The sequence below is a fragment of the Micromys minutus genome (assembly GCF_963924665.1).
Source record: "Micromys minutus genome assembly, chromosome: 7".
Classification (NCBI taxonomy): Eukaryota; Metazoa; Chordata; class Mammalia; order Rodentia; family Muridae; genus Micromys; species Micromys minutus.
In genome coordinates, this window is record NC_137976.1 from 58,369,217 (window position 1) to 58,385,364 (window position 16,148).

Sequence of the window (16,148 nt, forward strand, 5' to 3'; positions counted from 1 at the left end):
GCCCCACTGTGAAGGCTTCCTCCTCTCTAGGAAAAGGTGCTAAGTTCTCTAGGGACTACCATGGTCCAGAAGATTTGACAAGGAGGAGCCAGATCACACCTGTGTATCATCTGACATAAACTGTTCAACTTCTTGAAAGATGACTTTGGTCTTCTTTACACAGGGAAGGGGATCCTTCTCCAACAGAGCTTGTGGGGTGGTTAGGGCCTGAAGGAGCTGACAGATGTGAAAGTGCTTTGTGAGCTGAGAAGCACAGGCTGTATATGAGTGAGCAATAGGTTTTTGTTATTCACAAAAGGGAGGACCATGGGCCATTTCTCTCCAGAGAGAAGAGGGCTTTGCATTCTTGTGTTAATGACTCACAAGATTCTTGTCCATTTAAGGCAGTAACAAAATTGCACTAACAGAGCCTGAGAGGTATCTTCTTGGGTGGTGAGGACTCTGCTGTGTTCCATGCTACTCTTTAAGAGGTAATAGGGATGCTGGGCAGGACAAGGGGTAAGAGATTACGATCCACATACTTTTCCCCTCTCTCTGATAGTTCCTGCCCTCCTGGACATGCCTCTTGCCTAGTCTGAGCCCTTTAGAAACATGCAAACTATTTCTCTATAGAGTCCCAGAAATGGCAGATGCTGGAAGAGCCCCCTTGACTCCAGCTGCCTATTGGAGACCAGGAGGCTGGGAGGAGAAGCCGCCACAGCAAAGCTGACCAACGGCTGAAAGGAATGTGTACTTACTTGGCTTGAATGGAGGTGCTCTACACCTAGAGTCCCCCTGCCCCCCGCTTTCATTTCTGTGATCAAGATCTCATGTAATTGGCCAGCCCACTGACCAAGCAGCCCTGAGGGAGACTAGAATATTTCATCCCCACGCTTAAACCTTCTGCAAGCCTGAAACAAGGTCTAGAGTGTTCTGTAGTCAATGTCAGTCACGTGCAATGATGTGGGTTACCCAGAATCCCTTGCTTGTGCCTTCAGTTAGTCAAAATCACTTGAAGATTGAAGTAAAAGCCACTTGAATGCTTTGGAGATAGGGCACTGTATTAGTACCTGGAAGGACCCAAAGGTGATTAAGGAGCTGATCTGAATTCCATGTAGTTTATGTTCCAGTTAAGGTAGAATTGTACACAAAAGACAAAGCAGATTGAAGATGACATATGAAGGAGGGAAGATGGGGGAAGATGCCCAGATTCTGCAGTATTTGAGTCAGACATTGGAAGATTTAGGGTTAGGCCCTGAGAAGGGGTATGGAGATAAGGGGCTCTGACAGGATGAGAGGCAGAGGATGTGGGGTCAGAAGTATAGTGAACCAAGGTTTTGAGGGCAGGGGAGAGGGAAAACCTTTTGTCTGCTTCACTTACCAGTGACACCAGGAGCTTCCCTCCTCGTGTTGAGCCTCACAGTTCCTCTGTGAAGCAAACACTGGTCTTTCCAGTTCATAGAGGAGGAAGCTGAGGCAGGAGGCCAAGGAATGTTAAGTAGGGATCGGGATTTGAACTTGAATGTAACACCTCAGTGCCCAGGCTCTCTTTCATAGAATCTGTGAGGGATGTAGGAAGAGAGGACCTGCAAGCCCTCTTCTAGTTGTGAGGGTCTAGCAGTCTTGGATGGGGAGCACCGGAGGCCCCCACAGTGAGGCAGTCAGACTCCTGAACTTTTTGGACTGGTTCCAGAGTCCAGGATAGTTGAGCATCTGGTTTCCCATTCATCATCCTATTGGGAGAGCCACTGGCCCCTGTGTGGGAGGCACAGGAAGCCACTATGGCAGGAGATACTAGAATGAAATTTTAAACATGGCCATCTCTGTGGATTTTCATTCCCAAGGCTACCTCAAACCTTGCCACTGTGCAGGAGCCCTCCCTGACTCCCTCCCCCGCATCTCCAGCTTCCCCTGGGGTTCATGCAGGCTCAGTCTGCACACGGCGTGTTCTGCACTTGCTCCTTTGTTGCTGTGAAACGGGCTCCCAGCACAGTCAGCCTCTGTGTGGGAGGACTGGTGGCTGTCTTTGTAGGCAGGCATTTGCTTAGAGCAGGCTGCGTGTGAGCCCAGCATCCGAGAATCTGGCCTCCTCGAGTCGGTTGGTGGTGGTGGTGGGATGAGGCTCTGCCCTGGAGACTGGCTGTGAAGGATGAGTTCAGGGTGGGATGACGGACCGTTTCTGGGACCAGTGGTATCTTTGGTATCTCCGCTTGCTTCGGCTTCTGGATCGAGGTATCCTGAGTGCGTATCTGGTCGTGTGTCTTTCTGTGTTTGGGTGCATGTATATAAGCATGTGTGAGAGAGAGATAGAGGAAGGAACAGCAGAGATGGGAGTGGGGTGGAGTAGATAGAAGAGAGCATGGAGCAACAGCAAGCAGCAAACCTATAGCAGATGAAAGAAGGGCTGTTTTTTTTGGGGACATGTGTAACCCAGGGGATGGGGAGCACAGAATCATTGGGGGGGGCTCTCTACAGAGCATCTAGGATGTGACGCAGGGAGGAGACTGGTCTCTGCAGCTGGAAGCTGGGCCAGATCCATGCAGGCTTCTATCTCAGTCCAGCTCTGTGACCATAGGTGGATTTTCGTGTTCATCTGAGCTTGTTTTCCCCATCTGTGAAATGGGAATTCTGGGCTCTATCTGCTATGGTTGCTGTTTAATTCCTGGGTGTAAAACATACAGTCATAGCTACTGTGCATACTAGCTACTCGATAAACGCAAAGTTCCTCTGTGCCTGGCTCTCAGCGTCATAGAGCCACAGTACTTGTCCTAGGGACAGCTCCCTCTGTGGACTGTCTGTAGATAGAATCTGTGAGAATGTGTGGTTAGGAAAAGGAGGGCCAGCTCAACTTGTCAAGTTACTCTGATCTTGATACATGCCAGCCACATTTATTTCTGCAGTCAAATGTCCTTGTGTTATCGCACAAGTCCAGACCCTTCACTATAAAGAAAGATCACTAGGAACTTTGTGTAGTAATTGGTTTCTAAAATGTTGACTGTGCATTTGAGAGCTTTGGCTCCTTTAAGAAGTTTTGGCAAGCTTGAGACAAAATCTTTGATGAAAATATGGTCCTGGAAAAGCTCTGCTTCCCACCACTGACAACATCCCTCTCGTTAGGGTAGTCTCAGGTATATCCCGAGGAAATACCAGGTGGGAGCGGAGCTGCCCAGTGTAGATGTGCCAGGACTTTATCGGAGGGGAAATCAAAGATGGAGGAACCCAAGCCAGCATACTCTGGTAGCAGGCTTTCACTAGCACCCAGAAACACCTCTGGGAAGCCAGACTTGAGAAGAGATGAGAATGAAGAAGGGAGCCAGGACTTTGTAATGATGGGGCACAAGGATGGGGGAGGGTGAGAAAACCACCTCTTTTCTGTGTGATCACAACACGTTATCACCCCCAACGTTTCTGTGTCTCCCTTCCTTCCATTGTAAAAAGAGATGGCTGTAACCAGGATGCCCATTTGAGGGGTCACTGTAGAGCTTTAGTGAAAGGCTATAGATCCCAGGGCCTGTCGGGAATAAAATGCCCCATGACTCTTAGGGCTCATCATCAAGACATCTAGTTCCCACTCTCCTGCAGACATCCTGGGAAAGACAGGAACAGGTGGCATGCAACAGCCCAGGACTGAGTAAGCTACTGAAGAGCTGTTAGAAGCACAGAAACAACTTACATTCTTGTGAACAGAGGCCATGTTTAGATTAGCATACCATCCTAATTTAGAAAAGAAAGTAGATGCCAAATTATGAGCTATACTTATTTTCAATTTTCACAAAATGCTGGAACCCATGAGCTGCCAGCTTGTTTCAAGTACCAGCTTCATTAGTTTCTAAGGGTCCTTGAATAAAATAATTTGTCATTGGCTCATTAGTCTTGGCTCAAAAAAAATGGGAATATTAGTAATACCTACATCATGCAGTTTGCAGGAAATGTATTAGTATATGTAAAGCATCTCATCTGATGAATTTGTGGATTTATAGATCCCTAGATAGCAGAAATTTACTGCCAGAAATGTGTATTCATGCATGCACATTTGGCCATAATGTGTATTTGCTTACGGTCATCTCTGTAAACAGTGTCTATAGGGACTTCCTTAACATGAGGTTCCAGACTGTTTAGGGTATCTGATATCAACCAGGGCTGTTGTGGGTTGGACATTACTCATGTCACTCAGTTTTTGTTGCTAGGTAACACAGTATTCTAAACGCCCACATGATATATGTATATCAACATTCAAGCAGGATTCTGCATATAGCAACTATAGTAATGTTAGCCGTCATAGCTTAGGAAATGGCATGTTGTGCAGATTGAGCTAGCTTGTGCTAAATGCTCAGCAAATATTAGTTTCATGAATGACTGAATGAAAGAGGGAATAAAGAGCCTGCCTTCCAGAGCAGTGAAGAGATTTCCCTCAGGTCTCCAGGGAAACAGAATGCAGCTCTTTTCCTCTGGTTTAGGATTTTATCTTTCCTTTGGCATTACTATGCCTTATGTCATCTTGAAAGTCACAGACCTCGAGAAAGCAAGGAGGGACGAAGGGATGAAAAGAAGTAGGAGATGATGGGTTGATCCCAGGAAATTGAAAAGATGGACAGGCTATTTGCTCTGGTTGGCTGCGACCGGAGGAGAAACGAATCTGTGACTTGAACGCATTAAAAAGAGAAGAAACAACAGAACACACCACGAAGCAGAAATAAACTTTACAGAAAAATAACTGTGTGCACTCTCTTACTATAGACACATTTTCCCATCTCCCCCATCATTGTTTGATAATGGTCAGGCTTGTAAACGAAGTCTATTGTTTTCAAGAGCATGACTGAACTGTATACAAGGATTTATGCGACAAGGGTGTGACAGCCTGTGTATACCACTACATTATGATGGTTTATTCTCATTTATAACAGATAAAGCTTTTACTTTGTGTGTGCTGGGTGTTCATCAACTCTACTGCCTATGATCTGGGTGTGCAGACATTGACTAAGGAGATAGTTGTCACAGTGGAGACCTCCGCCAGAGGACAAAAGCTTATGCGGGTCAGAAGTGAGGAAGCAGCCTCGCCCATGTTACTGAGGTCTGGTGCATCTGCAGGGACCTGTGGGTCTGGTGAGGGTTTACCACTGTGTGGAAAAGTCCACCAGTACCAGCCCATGAGATGGTGTTTGGTAACTTACAGATACTGCTTGAGCTTCTCAGCCTGGAGGATCTGCTCTGTCCAGTGTTTGATTCCGCCATGCTGCCAGGACTCACCTCCCCATCCCTGTGGGTCCCCCAACCTTACCTCTTCCTCATCACTAGCTCCTCATTTTCACTCTGGCTTCCCTGTGCCTTCCCACCTTTCCCACCATGCAGCCTCAGATGTCTGCTGGCCCAGCCCCCCATGTCTGTTTCCTCTTTCCCAGTACACCGGCACAGGTGGTGCCTGTGCCCCATTCTCTGCTGCCTGTCCATTACTCTTCAGTCCATCTCCAAATTTCTGTTCATTTTTGTCCCCAGACTGGGTCATTGTGCCCTCTTCTTTCTCTTTTTCCTACATTCTAACATAGAATTTCCCTTTCTCTTCAGAGCCATACCTTTTCTTGTGGGCTGACTCCCTCCCTCTCCCCTTCTTTGTCTGTCTCTCTGTCACTATCTCTCTCTCTCTCTCTCTCTCTCTCTCTCTCTCTCTCTCTCTCTCTCTCTGTGTGTGTGTGTGTGTGTGTGTGTGTGTTTGTATGTGTGTAAGTGTGTGCTTTCCTGTAGGAGGTCAAAGGTCAACCTTGGTTGCTATTCCCTTGTATTTTGTGGGGTTTGTTGTGAGATGTGGTCTTGTATTCAGGAGCTCTCTGAGTAGGATATGCTGGGTGGTCAGTGATCCCCTGATACCTACCTATCATATGCTGCCCCAGTGCTGGAATTCTAAGCATATGCCATCTTGTTTTGCTTTTTGTACGTGCATGTTGGGGATCAAGCTCAGGCTCTTATGCTTGCAGTCAGACACTGACTGAGGTGTTTTTCCAGCTTTCCTCTAGCCTTTTTATGCCATCATGTTTTATCCCCAATCTATTATTTTCTTTACAGATTAACTTTATGTATAAAATGAGTCAAATTAAAATTATATAAAAGAAAATATAGTGTAGAAGGTTTTTGCTTATAGTAAAAATGGTGTTTGAAAATATCTAAACGATAGGCCAAATTCACAACATCTATTTTAGGCTGCTTGATTTTTTTCTTGGGGAATTGTCTGCTTTCCGATGAATACAATATAGCACTTGGGATTTTGCACCTGAAACCAACTGGAGTCATTTGGGACAAATGGCACACAGCAGTGTTTCTGTTCCCTTCCAGCCTCTACACAGGCAGCTGGATTAGAACCCCTGGCAGGGACTGGCACTGGCATCTCTGCCCGTGATTCTAATGGAGCCAAGGCTGAGGGCTACTTCTTGCCATCTTTTAATGTGATGCTAGAGAGCAAGGGCAAAATGGCTCTGAGGCAAAATAATGAAGGAATCAAGATAATCCATCACTGTTAGACTAGCAAAATACAGAGTAGCAAGAGGATAAATCAGAAACAATGTAAAAGAATGTAATCTTTAGGGTATGATCTGAGCAACTTTATTTAGTAACTACAGACACTTTGTGTCATTACCTAACTAAACCCTGATTTTCTTTTATATTCCTGGGGTGGGGGTGGGACCCACATTTGCCCAGTGCTCCAGAAGGTTGATTGGCCCCAGCTTGCTTTGAGTTTACAGCTCTCCGTTCTGGCTTCCTCAGGTTTGCTGACCTAAGATGACAGTTTATCAGATTGTGTGTCAAAAATATTTCCTTATAAATTCAAGGTAAGTTCTCCCATCATTAGGTCCGTACTACCCCCTTCTGCTAGAATCAGAGAATGGATGTTCCCTCTCATACTGTTGGAGAGATGGAAGAGGAGAGTTCTTGTCCACAGCTTTTACAGGGTAAGGCCTATGAATCTCTGGCCAGGAATCTACTTGAGATTTTCACCAACGTTTTCATCTTCCTGACTGATGCCCTCTGTTGCCTCAACCTTCAGAACTCTCAACCATTCCAACCCAAGAACCGATTCTGCTTAAGTGCAGTGCAGGGTCAAGAGGCAGCTAGCCTTTCTAGCCTAGGTTGTGAAGGATCGTTGTCTTGTCTTTAGTACTCTTGTTCTAGGTTCCTGTCATTGACAGATACTTTCTCTTTGGCTTCCTGACAGCCTAGTTATCTGCACAGCTTTGGCCCCTGCCTGGATTGCACTTGGTGTCACTCTGCTTAGACTAGCCTGCCTCAGGCTCCAGCTGTTCATGGTGGATATCTTTCCTGTTCTGGTTAGTGGCTGTGTGTACACTTGGTATGACATGTGGCTTCTTTGAATGCATTTCTATGATATGTTACTACCCTTAGAAAGTCACTGAGAGAAAGAAGAGAGCACCATGTATCGTGTATGAAAGGTATGTTGGGTGACACAGCTGTGCTGGAGTTTCTCTAATGAGAGAAGGGTTAGTTATAATCTTTCCACTTGAGCTAAATATTCATATCAGACCAAGGTACTTTAACTTAGCTTCTAAAGTCACCGATCAGAGGAACTAGGTTTCTTATCTGATAAGCAATTTGTAACATTGTCACAGAATAATTCCCTAGGGTGCCCTGCCTTCCCCAGAGCCTCCTCAGACCTCTCCCCTTTGTTTCTTTTCAAAATGCCAGAAGCCTCTGCTATGGATGATAACCTACATTCCTTCCTTTCTCAGACTCTTGACTCCTATGTCCTCCAGAAAAAGTGCCCCTAATTAGTCACACCTGGTCCTCTCAGACATATGGGCACTCAGGTGCGAAGTCTAGGGATCCGTGATTTCGTGTGTTCCTGTGGATAGTAGTTATGCATGCCTCTCCGTATTGCTCAGCACAGTGAAGGAGTTAAGATGTGTGGCCAGTGCCTAATGCCAGCAAATACTCAGTATGAATGCTTTTCCGTTGGGATTTCTGTAGCTGTTGTGGAGCTTAATTACTGCTTCAAGGGGTCATCTTTACCCATTTTGAGTAAAGGGCGCAGGCCTTTGTTCCCCTCATCCTTTTGAATTTTTTCCTAAACACTTATGTCAAAGTTGTATTCTAATGGGAAATCTATGTTGACTAAAAGAGTGTCTGAACACTCCAGGAACAAGGATTATCCCAGCATTGGTTAGGAGTTAAAAAAAGAGAACAGTAAGGGTTTGATAATTGCCAGTATTGTATCCCCTTTGGTCTGCGCCCTCTGGGCAGATCACATTGGTTCCCATTTTACAGATGGGGAGCAGACTTGTCGAAGCGATTACTTGGCTGAAATAATACAACTGCTAAGAGAAAGGCCAAGGTCAGAACCTTCCCACACAGGATGGATTAGCTCCTATGCTGATGGCGACTCACGTAGAGATTCACACATCTCCATTCTCAGCTGCATTTGAAACAGAGTCCAGCTACCTCTGCTGCTGGCAGATGGAGAGGGTATCACTGACTGTCTTGTCTGTGGTGTGAGATCACCAGGTAAGATGTATCTAGGCCAAGTCCTGGGGGAAGGACACTGATAGCTTCTGTTTGGAGAACTGGTATGGAGTTTCCAAGCAGTGGGGCAAAGGTTACCAAGATATGAGGAAGAGAAAGTAGCAAGACTCTCCTGGGGTAACATGGCCTTCCAGGGCCTGCTCTTCTATTGAGGTTTACTGAATGGTTGCTGAAGGCCAAAGATGTTTTCCTCAATGGTCAGAAAGCCAACTGAGTGGCTGGCTTGCCTTTCACTTTGTGGATAGAGGTGGCTTGTGAAATTGTAAAAGTGGTAGATTCTGTGTTAATGGTTGAAATGCTAATGATGTCTACAAGCATTGCAGAGGCCTTGGAGGGGTAGGAGATTAGATTCCTGCACTGTGGAATGTTATAATTCATCATCTCCTGAAAGGATCCTAAAGAACCAAAAGCTAGGGGCTGGGGAGATAGCCCGGTGGTTAAGAGCACTGACTGTGCTTCAGAGGAGCCAGGTTCAATTCCCAGTACCCACATGGTGGCTCACAAACATCTGGTCTCCGTGAGTGCCAAGCACATGTGTGGTACATGTGGTGTACAGACATGCATGCAGGCCAAACATTCATAAAGATAAAAAAAATAACAAAACACGTGAATAAAGTAACTGTAACCTCTCTGAATTTCTTATAGCCCACCCATCCAATTGTGGATTAACTGTAAGTAGCTTATCTTCTAACTCTAGTGAGTCATGGTTCTGCGCAGACAATACCTACAGCATCTACAAAACACACACCAGTGACACCTACGCTACTCTGTGTGATATCAGGGTATATTATTTCATATTGAGTCCCTAAATGAATGGTATAACCTCCTAGATGGGAGAAATAAGTAGGACAAATGAAGAAGGCACGCTTATTCATCTAATAAATATCCTCTAAGGACCTACTATGTGCTATGCTGTGTTTGAGGATCTGGGCATAGTGTTGAAGGAGACAGTGCACTTGTCTTCATGGAACTTTATGTTTAGTGAGAGAAAGGACAATGTTAACAGAATAGACAATATGGTGACTTAATTATGGGGGTGGAGGGTAGAGGATGTAGAGCTTTTATGTGGTGAGAGCTGGAGCTGCGGAGAGAGCTTGAGGTCACTCTCTGCTTACGCTAGGTTACAAACAATTGGGGCACACCATTAAAATGTACTGAGTAATACTTATGTGTCAGCGAGTAGACTTGGGAGCTGGGGATCCCATGAAGCATGACCTGGGGGTTTTTATGGCCTGAGGAAAGACTTGGATGCACAGAAGATACTTTACAACAGAATCTGTAAGAAATTAACCAGGACTCCACAGGAAGAAAGAAAAACTATTCACCTGGAGGAGTGAATATCAAACAGAACTTTGGTGAAATCAGACATTCCAGCCAGTGAAATGGGTCAAGGCACAGTGAGGCCCGAGGGGGACACATAGCTGAAGTCAAAGATGTGACTCCTTTAGGAGTTGGATGACCCTTTTACAGGGGTCACCTAAGACCACTGGAAAACACATATTTACATTATGATAATTAATAGTAGCTCAATTACAGTGATTAAGTAGCAACAAAATTTATGGTGGGCGGGGATCACCCCAGTATGAGGAACTGTATTAAAGTTTGTAGCCAGAACATGTTTACAAAGGAAGTCACAGGGAATTCTTGACTACCAGAGCCTGGTGCTGGTGAGATTTTAAGACTCTGAATTGGCATGCATAAGGACAAGAGAAGCATTTACAGGAATTCTGAGGTCCTCATACTTTAGGAAGTAGAAAGACCATGCTTAGGTTTAGCTGGAGAAGTAGAGTCACACGGAAGGGAGTTTGAGCCTTGACTTTAGATCACAGAATACCCAACTCCTTCTAGCACAGCAGTTTTCAAACTGTGGGTCATGACTCCTTTCTCAGGGGTCACCTAAGACCATGGGGAAACACATATTTATATTACAGATCATAAAAGTAGCAACATTACAGCTATAAAGCAGCAATGAAAAGAATCATATGGTTGGGGGGTGGTCACCACAGTATGAGGGACTGTACTAAAGGGTCACAGCATTAGAAGGTTGAGGACCACTGCTCTATCAGCAGCAACCTGTCTGTGGCCCACGGGAGCGGTGAAGTAGGAGATGTATGATTTGAATCAGAAGCCTAGAACAGACAGTGACGTTGATAACAGTCCCAGGAAGACAGTGCAGGGCAGACAGACTGTGGAAAAAGCAGAGACATGAGAAGCTATTTCTTAAGAGTCGGAAGAACAAGCAAAGACTTGAGGGGAGTGAGTGGGGTAGTTGGGGATCCTCGCACAGAGGGGAGGGACAGCGTCGAAGGGTTTGGTGACAGAAGGCATCGATGCCTGCTTGCACCAGCACCATCGCTTCAGTGCCTCAGCGATGAGCAACCAGATTGCAGTGGGAGGAAGTGGCGAGGATGAGGCAGCAGCCAGCACGTACTGTCTGTTTGAGGAATATGTCAGAAAATACAAGGTAAAAATAGACCCGTGGTTGGTGGGACGTTAGGTTTAAGCGGTGCTTTCACTTAAGAAGAATAGCTAGATCGTATTTAAGGCTGGGGACGGGGCAACGGGAGAAGTTAGGAAACAGTGAACGGGAGTGGATTTACGAATCGACTTATGAATGTTGAGTACCGATGGCAAACCTAGGCAGTCAAGGCGCTGCGCTGCTTGCTGGGGATACAGCATGAATAAAGCATGAAGGCTTTGTAGAGTTTGCCTCCAGAGAGCGAGCAGACAGCACACCAGTCAAGCAACAGTTGAATTTATAATAGCCGCTTGTAGTAAGTGCCACAAAGTTCAGAAGTGGCCTGGAAAAGCAGGAGGTTGGCCAGATCAGAAAGTGCACAAATGACTGGGAGACCAGAGAATGGGGCACTCTCTGTTGGGAGGAAGAAAAGAGGACTTAGAAAGTTATTTAAGTTGAAAAAGTAAAAATAAACATTTCAAGTTCAGATGCCTTTTTTTTCTTTTTCAAATAGTCAATGTCATGGGCTAAGACTAGAGATAGGAGGTAATGTGTGACCTTAGATGAGACCTGATCTGCTACATTCAGATCTACAGTCAACCTGTGATTAGAAAGGATGTCATTATGTAGATGAGTTAACTAAAGGACAGAGAGGACTAGGGGCAGAGAAGTGTGTGTGTGTGTGTGTGTGTGTGTGTGTGTGTGTCTGTCTGTCTGTCTGTCTGTCTGTCTGTCTGTATATATGTCTCTGTGTGTGTTCATATCTGTGTGTGAGTCTGTGTGTTTCTGTGTGTGTGTCTATGTATGTGAGTCTGTGTGTGTGTGTGCTCGAGTGCACGTGTATGCACGCACTCGGTCACATGGATACACTGTCACTGAACTAATTTAGGCCAGCTCAGGGAGGACTGTTGTGTCATCAAGAGTCCAGTCTCCTCTCCTTGCTCTGTCCAAAGCAGGATAGCTGGGGTGGAGGTGACACCTGCATGTAGAGCGGCTGAAGACTGGTAGTCAGGCGACCTGAGCACTTGGTCCTCAAGGATTTGAACAGAGTGAAGGCAAAGGACTCGATGGTTAGGCGTAAAGTGACCTTAAGGAAATGAGGCTGGGGCATGGCTAGGTTGAAACGAGAGACATAGGGGAAATGAGATCAGCAATGAGATGAAAGGCCTGTTCTTCTTGCTCTCTTTCCATGCACATTTGTTGTTTCCCAGCAAAATGAGAGTGTGGATGGAAGAGACCTCTTAAGTTAAGGGATAAGGAAATTTAAACCTGAAGAGATGTTTACTGTGACAAAACCATAGTTAGTTATTAGCTGAGCAAGAGATGATGTCAGAAAACCCTAGTCTGTTTGCAGCCCCATCCTGCCACCTCTTTCATGGCTGAGGTGGAAATCTAGGGACTGTATGTGCTAGACAAGTAGCCTACACGTAGCTACATCTACTTCTTCTTTTCTTCCTTCCTTCCTTCCTTCCTTCCTACCTTTCCTTTCCTTTCCTGTCCTCCCTCCCTCCCTTCCTCCCTCCCTCCTTTCTTTCTTTCTTTCTCTCTTTCTTTCTTTTTTCTTTGAGACAGAGTCTTTATAGCCCAGGCTGACCTTGAACTCAGAAACAATTCCCTCTCGTATCCCCAGATGATCGGATCAGCGGTATGTACCACCATAGCCAACGCCAGCTCTAGCCCATTAATCTTGCTGTTGTCACTATATCTGGAGGAATGAGCAGATGAAAGAAGTCATTAGATTCAGACTCTCAAGGATCCAAGTAAACTTAGTTGGCCCCAGAATTGTACTTCCTCCTTCTCGGTAACAATCATGCAGCAGAACGAGTTAGAAGTGGGGCCTCCTGCTTCTCTACGGCTACAACAGAGCTGTGTCCCCAGGCACCCAGCTCAGGCAAGGGCAGCGGAGCATCTCCAGAAACCCAGGAGGAAGAATTGGCGCTGGGCTTAATCTATGTTCATGTGAAATGAAATTCGTTAGATGGGATAATGAGCTCCACACTTTATAAACTATTTTGAGCCTGTCTCAAAATAAAGCACAGGGCCAGGGGTGGAGGAAGGATGTAAGTTGGAGACAAAATGGCATGGCTTACTCATCAATGTTTTCATTTTAATGACCCGAACCTCGTACAAGTCCCCTGGTGACACTGTAATGGAAACCACATTTTTTTTTCCTTGCTGGAAGTTTCAAGATGAGCAAAGCCAAATGCTCTGAGACATAATTAAGGCTACAAACTCTCATCCCCAGTAATATACAAACCTTTTGCCCAGGGGGCTCTAGCTAGAGACAGTGTGGTTGGAAAGCAGTTGAAATTATAGAGATATTTCTTCCGCCAGTCTCTGCACCACCTTCCTTTTCTGACTCTTCCTCCTCCCCTCCCTCTCCATTGCTGCCTAGTGAGCATAAATAAAGAAAGCCCTGGTGTTGACTCCTGGACTACAGGGAGAGGTTCCCAGATGGCTGCCACTGTGCCTGCAGGTCTGGGCCAGGCCTGCAGCAGGCTATGCACAGCAGAAGTGGGAAGCAAGGCAACTCCTTCTGTGTTTGGACCTCAGGGGTGAATGTCCTCTCTGCTTCTTTGCCTTGGAAAGCTTCCTGTACATGGAAAGATCAAAGTTAAGAAAGTAGGCACGGGCATGACAATTTTGTGAGCTTCCATCCCTGTTTAAGCATGTCTTGAACACCTGGAATACGTAAGAGACTGGAGTATATGGAGTATACTCTGAGTATATGGAGGCACTGATTTTCTTGGGAAAATTGCAGTCCAGTGCTAACCTTATAGGGAAATCCCAGAACAAAGACAAACAAAAGGCTCAGATATTCCTCCCTTGGTTTTATACTCTGCTTCTGTGGCCCAGGATGAGCTCCCCCTGGGCTCTCTGCTTGGCTCTGTAGAGATTTTATCACAACTGCCTCTCTCTCCCCACCCTTCCTACCTCACAGCAATGGGTAAGTAATTGTAATAATAATAAATGCTAGGAAGAGATATTTACTAGAGCCCTCATCCCTTTTGTGTGTGTGCATGTAGAAGCCAGAGGACACTTTTTGTTTCTGAGTCTATCATGTCGCCCAGAGCTTGTTGAGTAGGCTCTTAGCTGGCCAGTGAGCCCCAAGAACCCACTACTAGTCTCTGCCTCTCTAGTGCTGGGATTACTGGTACATGCCACCATGCCCAGCTTTTGGAATCACATTCAAGCCATTATGCTTACAAAGCAAGCACTTTACCAATGGAACCATGTTCCTAGTGTCCTCACTCAGAACCAAAATACCATAATCTGTGGCATGCGCCACCCCAAAAATGTCAGACGCTCAGTTTTCCCCATAAATATCATTTAGGATGTGGTTGGCTACATATATATAGCTGAGTTCAAACTCAAACTGCCTTAAACAACAAATGTATGTCTTCTCCTCCACCATCTCTAAAGAATGTCAGAACTTGGGCAATTAAGCAGAAGCTCTGTATTACCACACACATAAGATGCTGCCGTCTTTAACTTTAGAAGGTTCTATACTATTATCTTCATTTTCCCCCTCTCTCCTTGATTCATATTGGGATTTCTTATTATATCTAATGTATTCTTTATTCTTACTTCTGCATTTCTTATAATTTTATGTTTATGATACATTCTAGACAATTTTCTCCAATCTATCTTCTGGCTTATTAATTGCCTACTTAGCTATGTCTAATCTGCAATTAAATGTGTGCATTGACTTGTTAATATTAATTACTGTATGTCTTAGTGTGAGAATACTTAACTGCTTTCCAAATTACCCTCCAGTTTCATGAAAACCTTTTAAACTTGTCTTTAATCTTTTTGAACATAGTATGTTTGTTTCATAGTTTTTGTTTGATAATTCTAGGCTGTGAAGTTTTGCGTACCTGTTTCCCCTTGTTTTTCCACATTAATTTAGGTAGGACTGACGAATAAAAATTCAATATATTTACCTTGTAGGAGTAATGCTTTGATATATAAGTTTGTGCTGTGAAGTAACTATCGTAGATGTGGGTCTTATCTCTAGTCTGTTGTTTTTTTGCTAGTCTTTGCTCATGGTATGCTTTTCCTTTTGTGTTTGGTTACTTTTTTATTACATCATGTTCACTATGTTTGAGAAAGCTTTTATGAGGAGAAAATTCCATAATTATCAATGTTTCTTACAGATTGGCAGATGTTCACAGACAAAGGTTGCTTTGTGTTCTGTACTCACTTCTTTGGCCCCTCCTAGCTGTTGGCTGAGTAACGATTGCTATCCTGTTGGGTCCTTGGTTGCTAATGCTTTTAGGAAGTTGATTTTAAGACCCCAATTCCTTGAAACCTAGAATGGCAACGTTTTTCCTGGAATAATTTCTCTTCTCTTTTGTTAGGCTCTTGTTGACACCACCGGTCTAGTTCCACTGAAACCTAAGTTGAGTGCTTGAGGTGCCTTAGATCCAGGTCACAGGCAACTTGAGTTTCAGGTCTTCTAGAGAACTGTCTTGTTTCCAGGATACTTTTACTTTGAAGCTAATGCTATTCCCCTAGAAGAAGCTTAGCTTGGAATAGTGATTTTTGTAGATGCCTTCTCCTTGGGCAGGTTCTGAACTTGGGATTCTGTTCCCTTCATCTTTTCTGATTTTCCAAAGCATGGCTTAATTTCGCTTCTGTTTCTTGTCTATTGGTAAATACTCTTCATGTAGAAGTCATTTTGTGTTCTGGGTCTCTTTGGATTTTCAGCTTCTCCTGGGTTTTGACCTAATGAGTCTTTCTTGCTCATTTTTTTAATGCTTTCAAGAAGATTAAAAAGAACATAAACATAAGAAAGAGTTGTTCTCGATGGAAGGACTGGTCCTGATCTCTTCTCCTGCCATTATAAGAAATGGAGATCCTGGCACCCACTTCCTGGCATTTCTCTAGTCTACCGTGGGTATAGTACCACACTGGCTGCCATAATTCCACATGTTGCATATGGAACTGATATCACAAACATCCTGCTTCTTCACACTCAGTTCCCTTTAGGATTAAGAAAATATTTTCTCGATGTCTTTTAGACTTTTTTTCATGATTCCAAGGCCATCATTTCACCAGAAATTCCTAAATAAATCGCTAGAAGAGGATGCAGTTTCTGAGTTTATTGTAATCACCACGCATGAGGCTGGAAGTTGACTTTCTAAAGCACATGATACTTGATTTCTGAACCAAATCTAAAGTCTGT

General features: G+C 44.7%; 1 protein-coding gene across 6 annotated transcripts in view; it reads left to right on the plus strand.

Annotated features, from left to right (window-relative positions):
- Positions 1 to 2,144: 2,144 nt before the first annotated feature.
- Positions 2,145 to 16,148, plus strand: part of KALRN (kalirin RhoGEF kinase) — a gene marked incomplete at both ends in the record, with an annotated part of 525,758 nt that continues 511,754 nt past the window's right edge. For all 6 annotated transcript variants that reach the window (XM_080919241.1, XM_080919243.1, XM_080919247.1 and 3 more), the window contains one exon: positions 2,145 to 2,220. In XM_080919241.1, coding sequence (XP_080775367.1) covers positions 2,145 to 2,220 — 76 coding nt within the window. The remainder of the gene's footprint in view (positions 2,221 to 16,148) is intronic.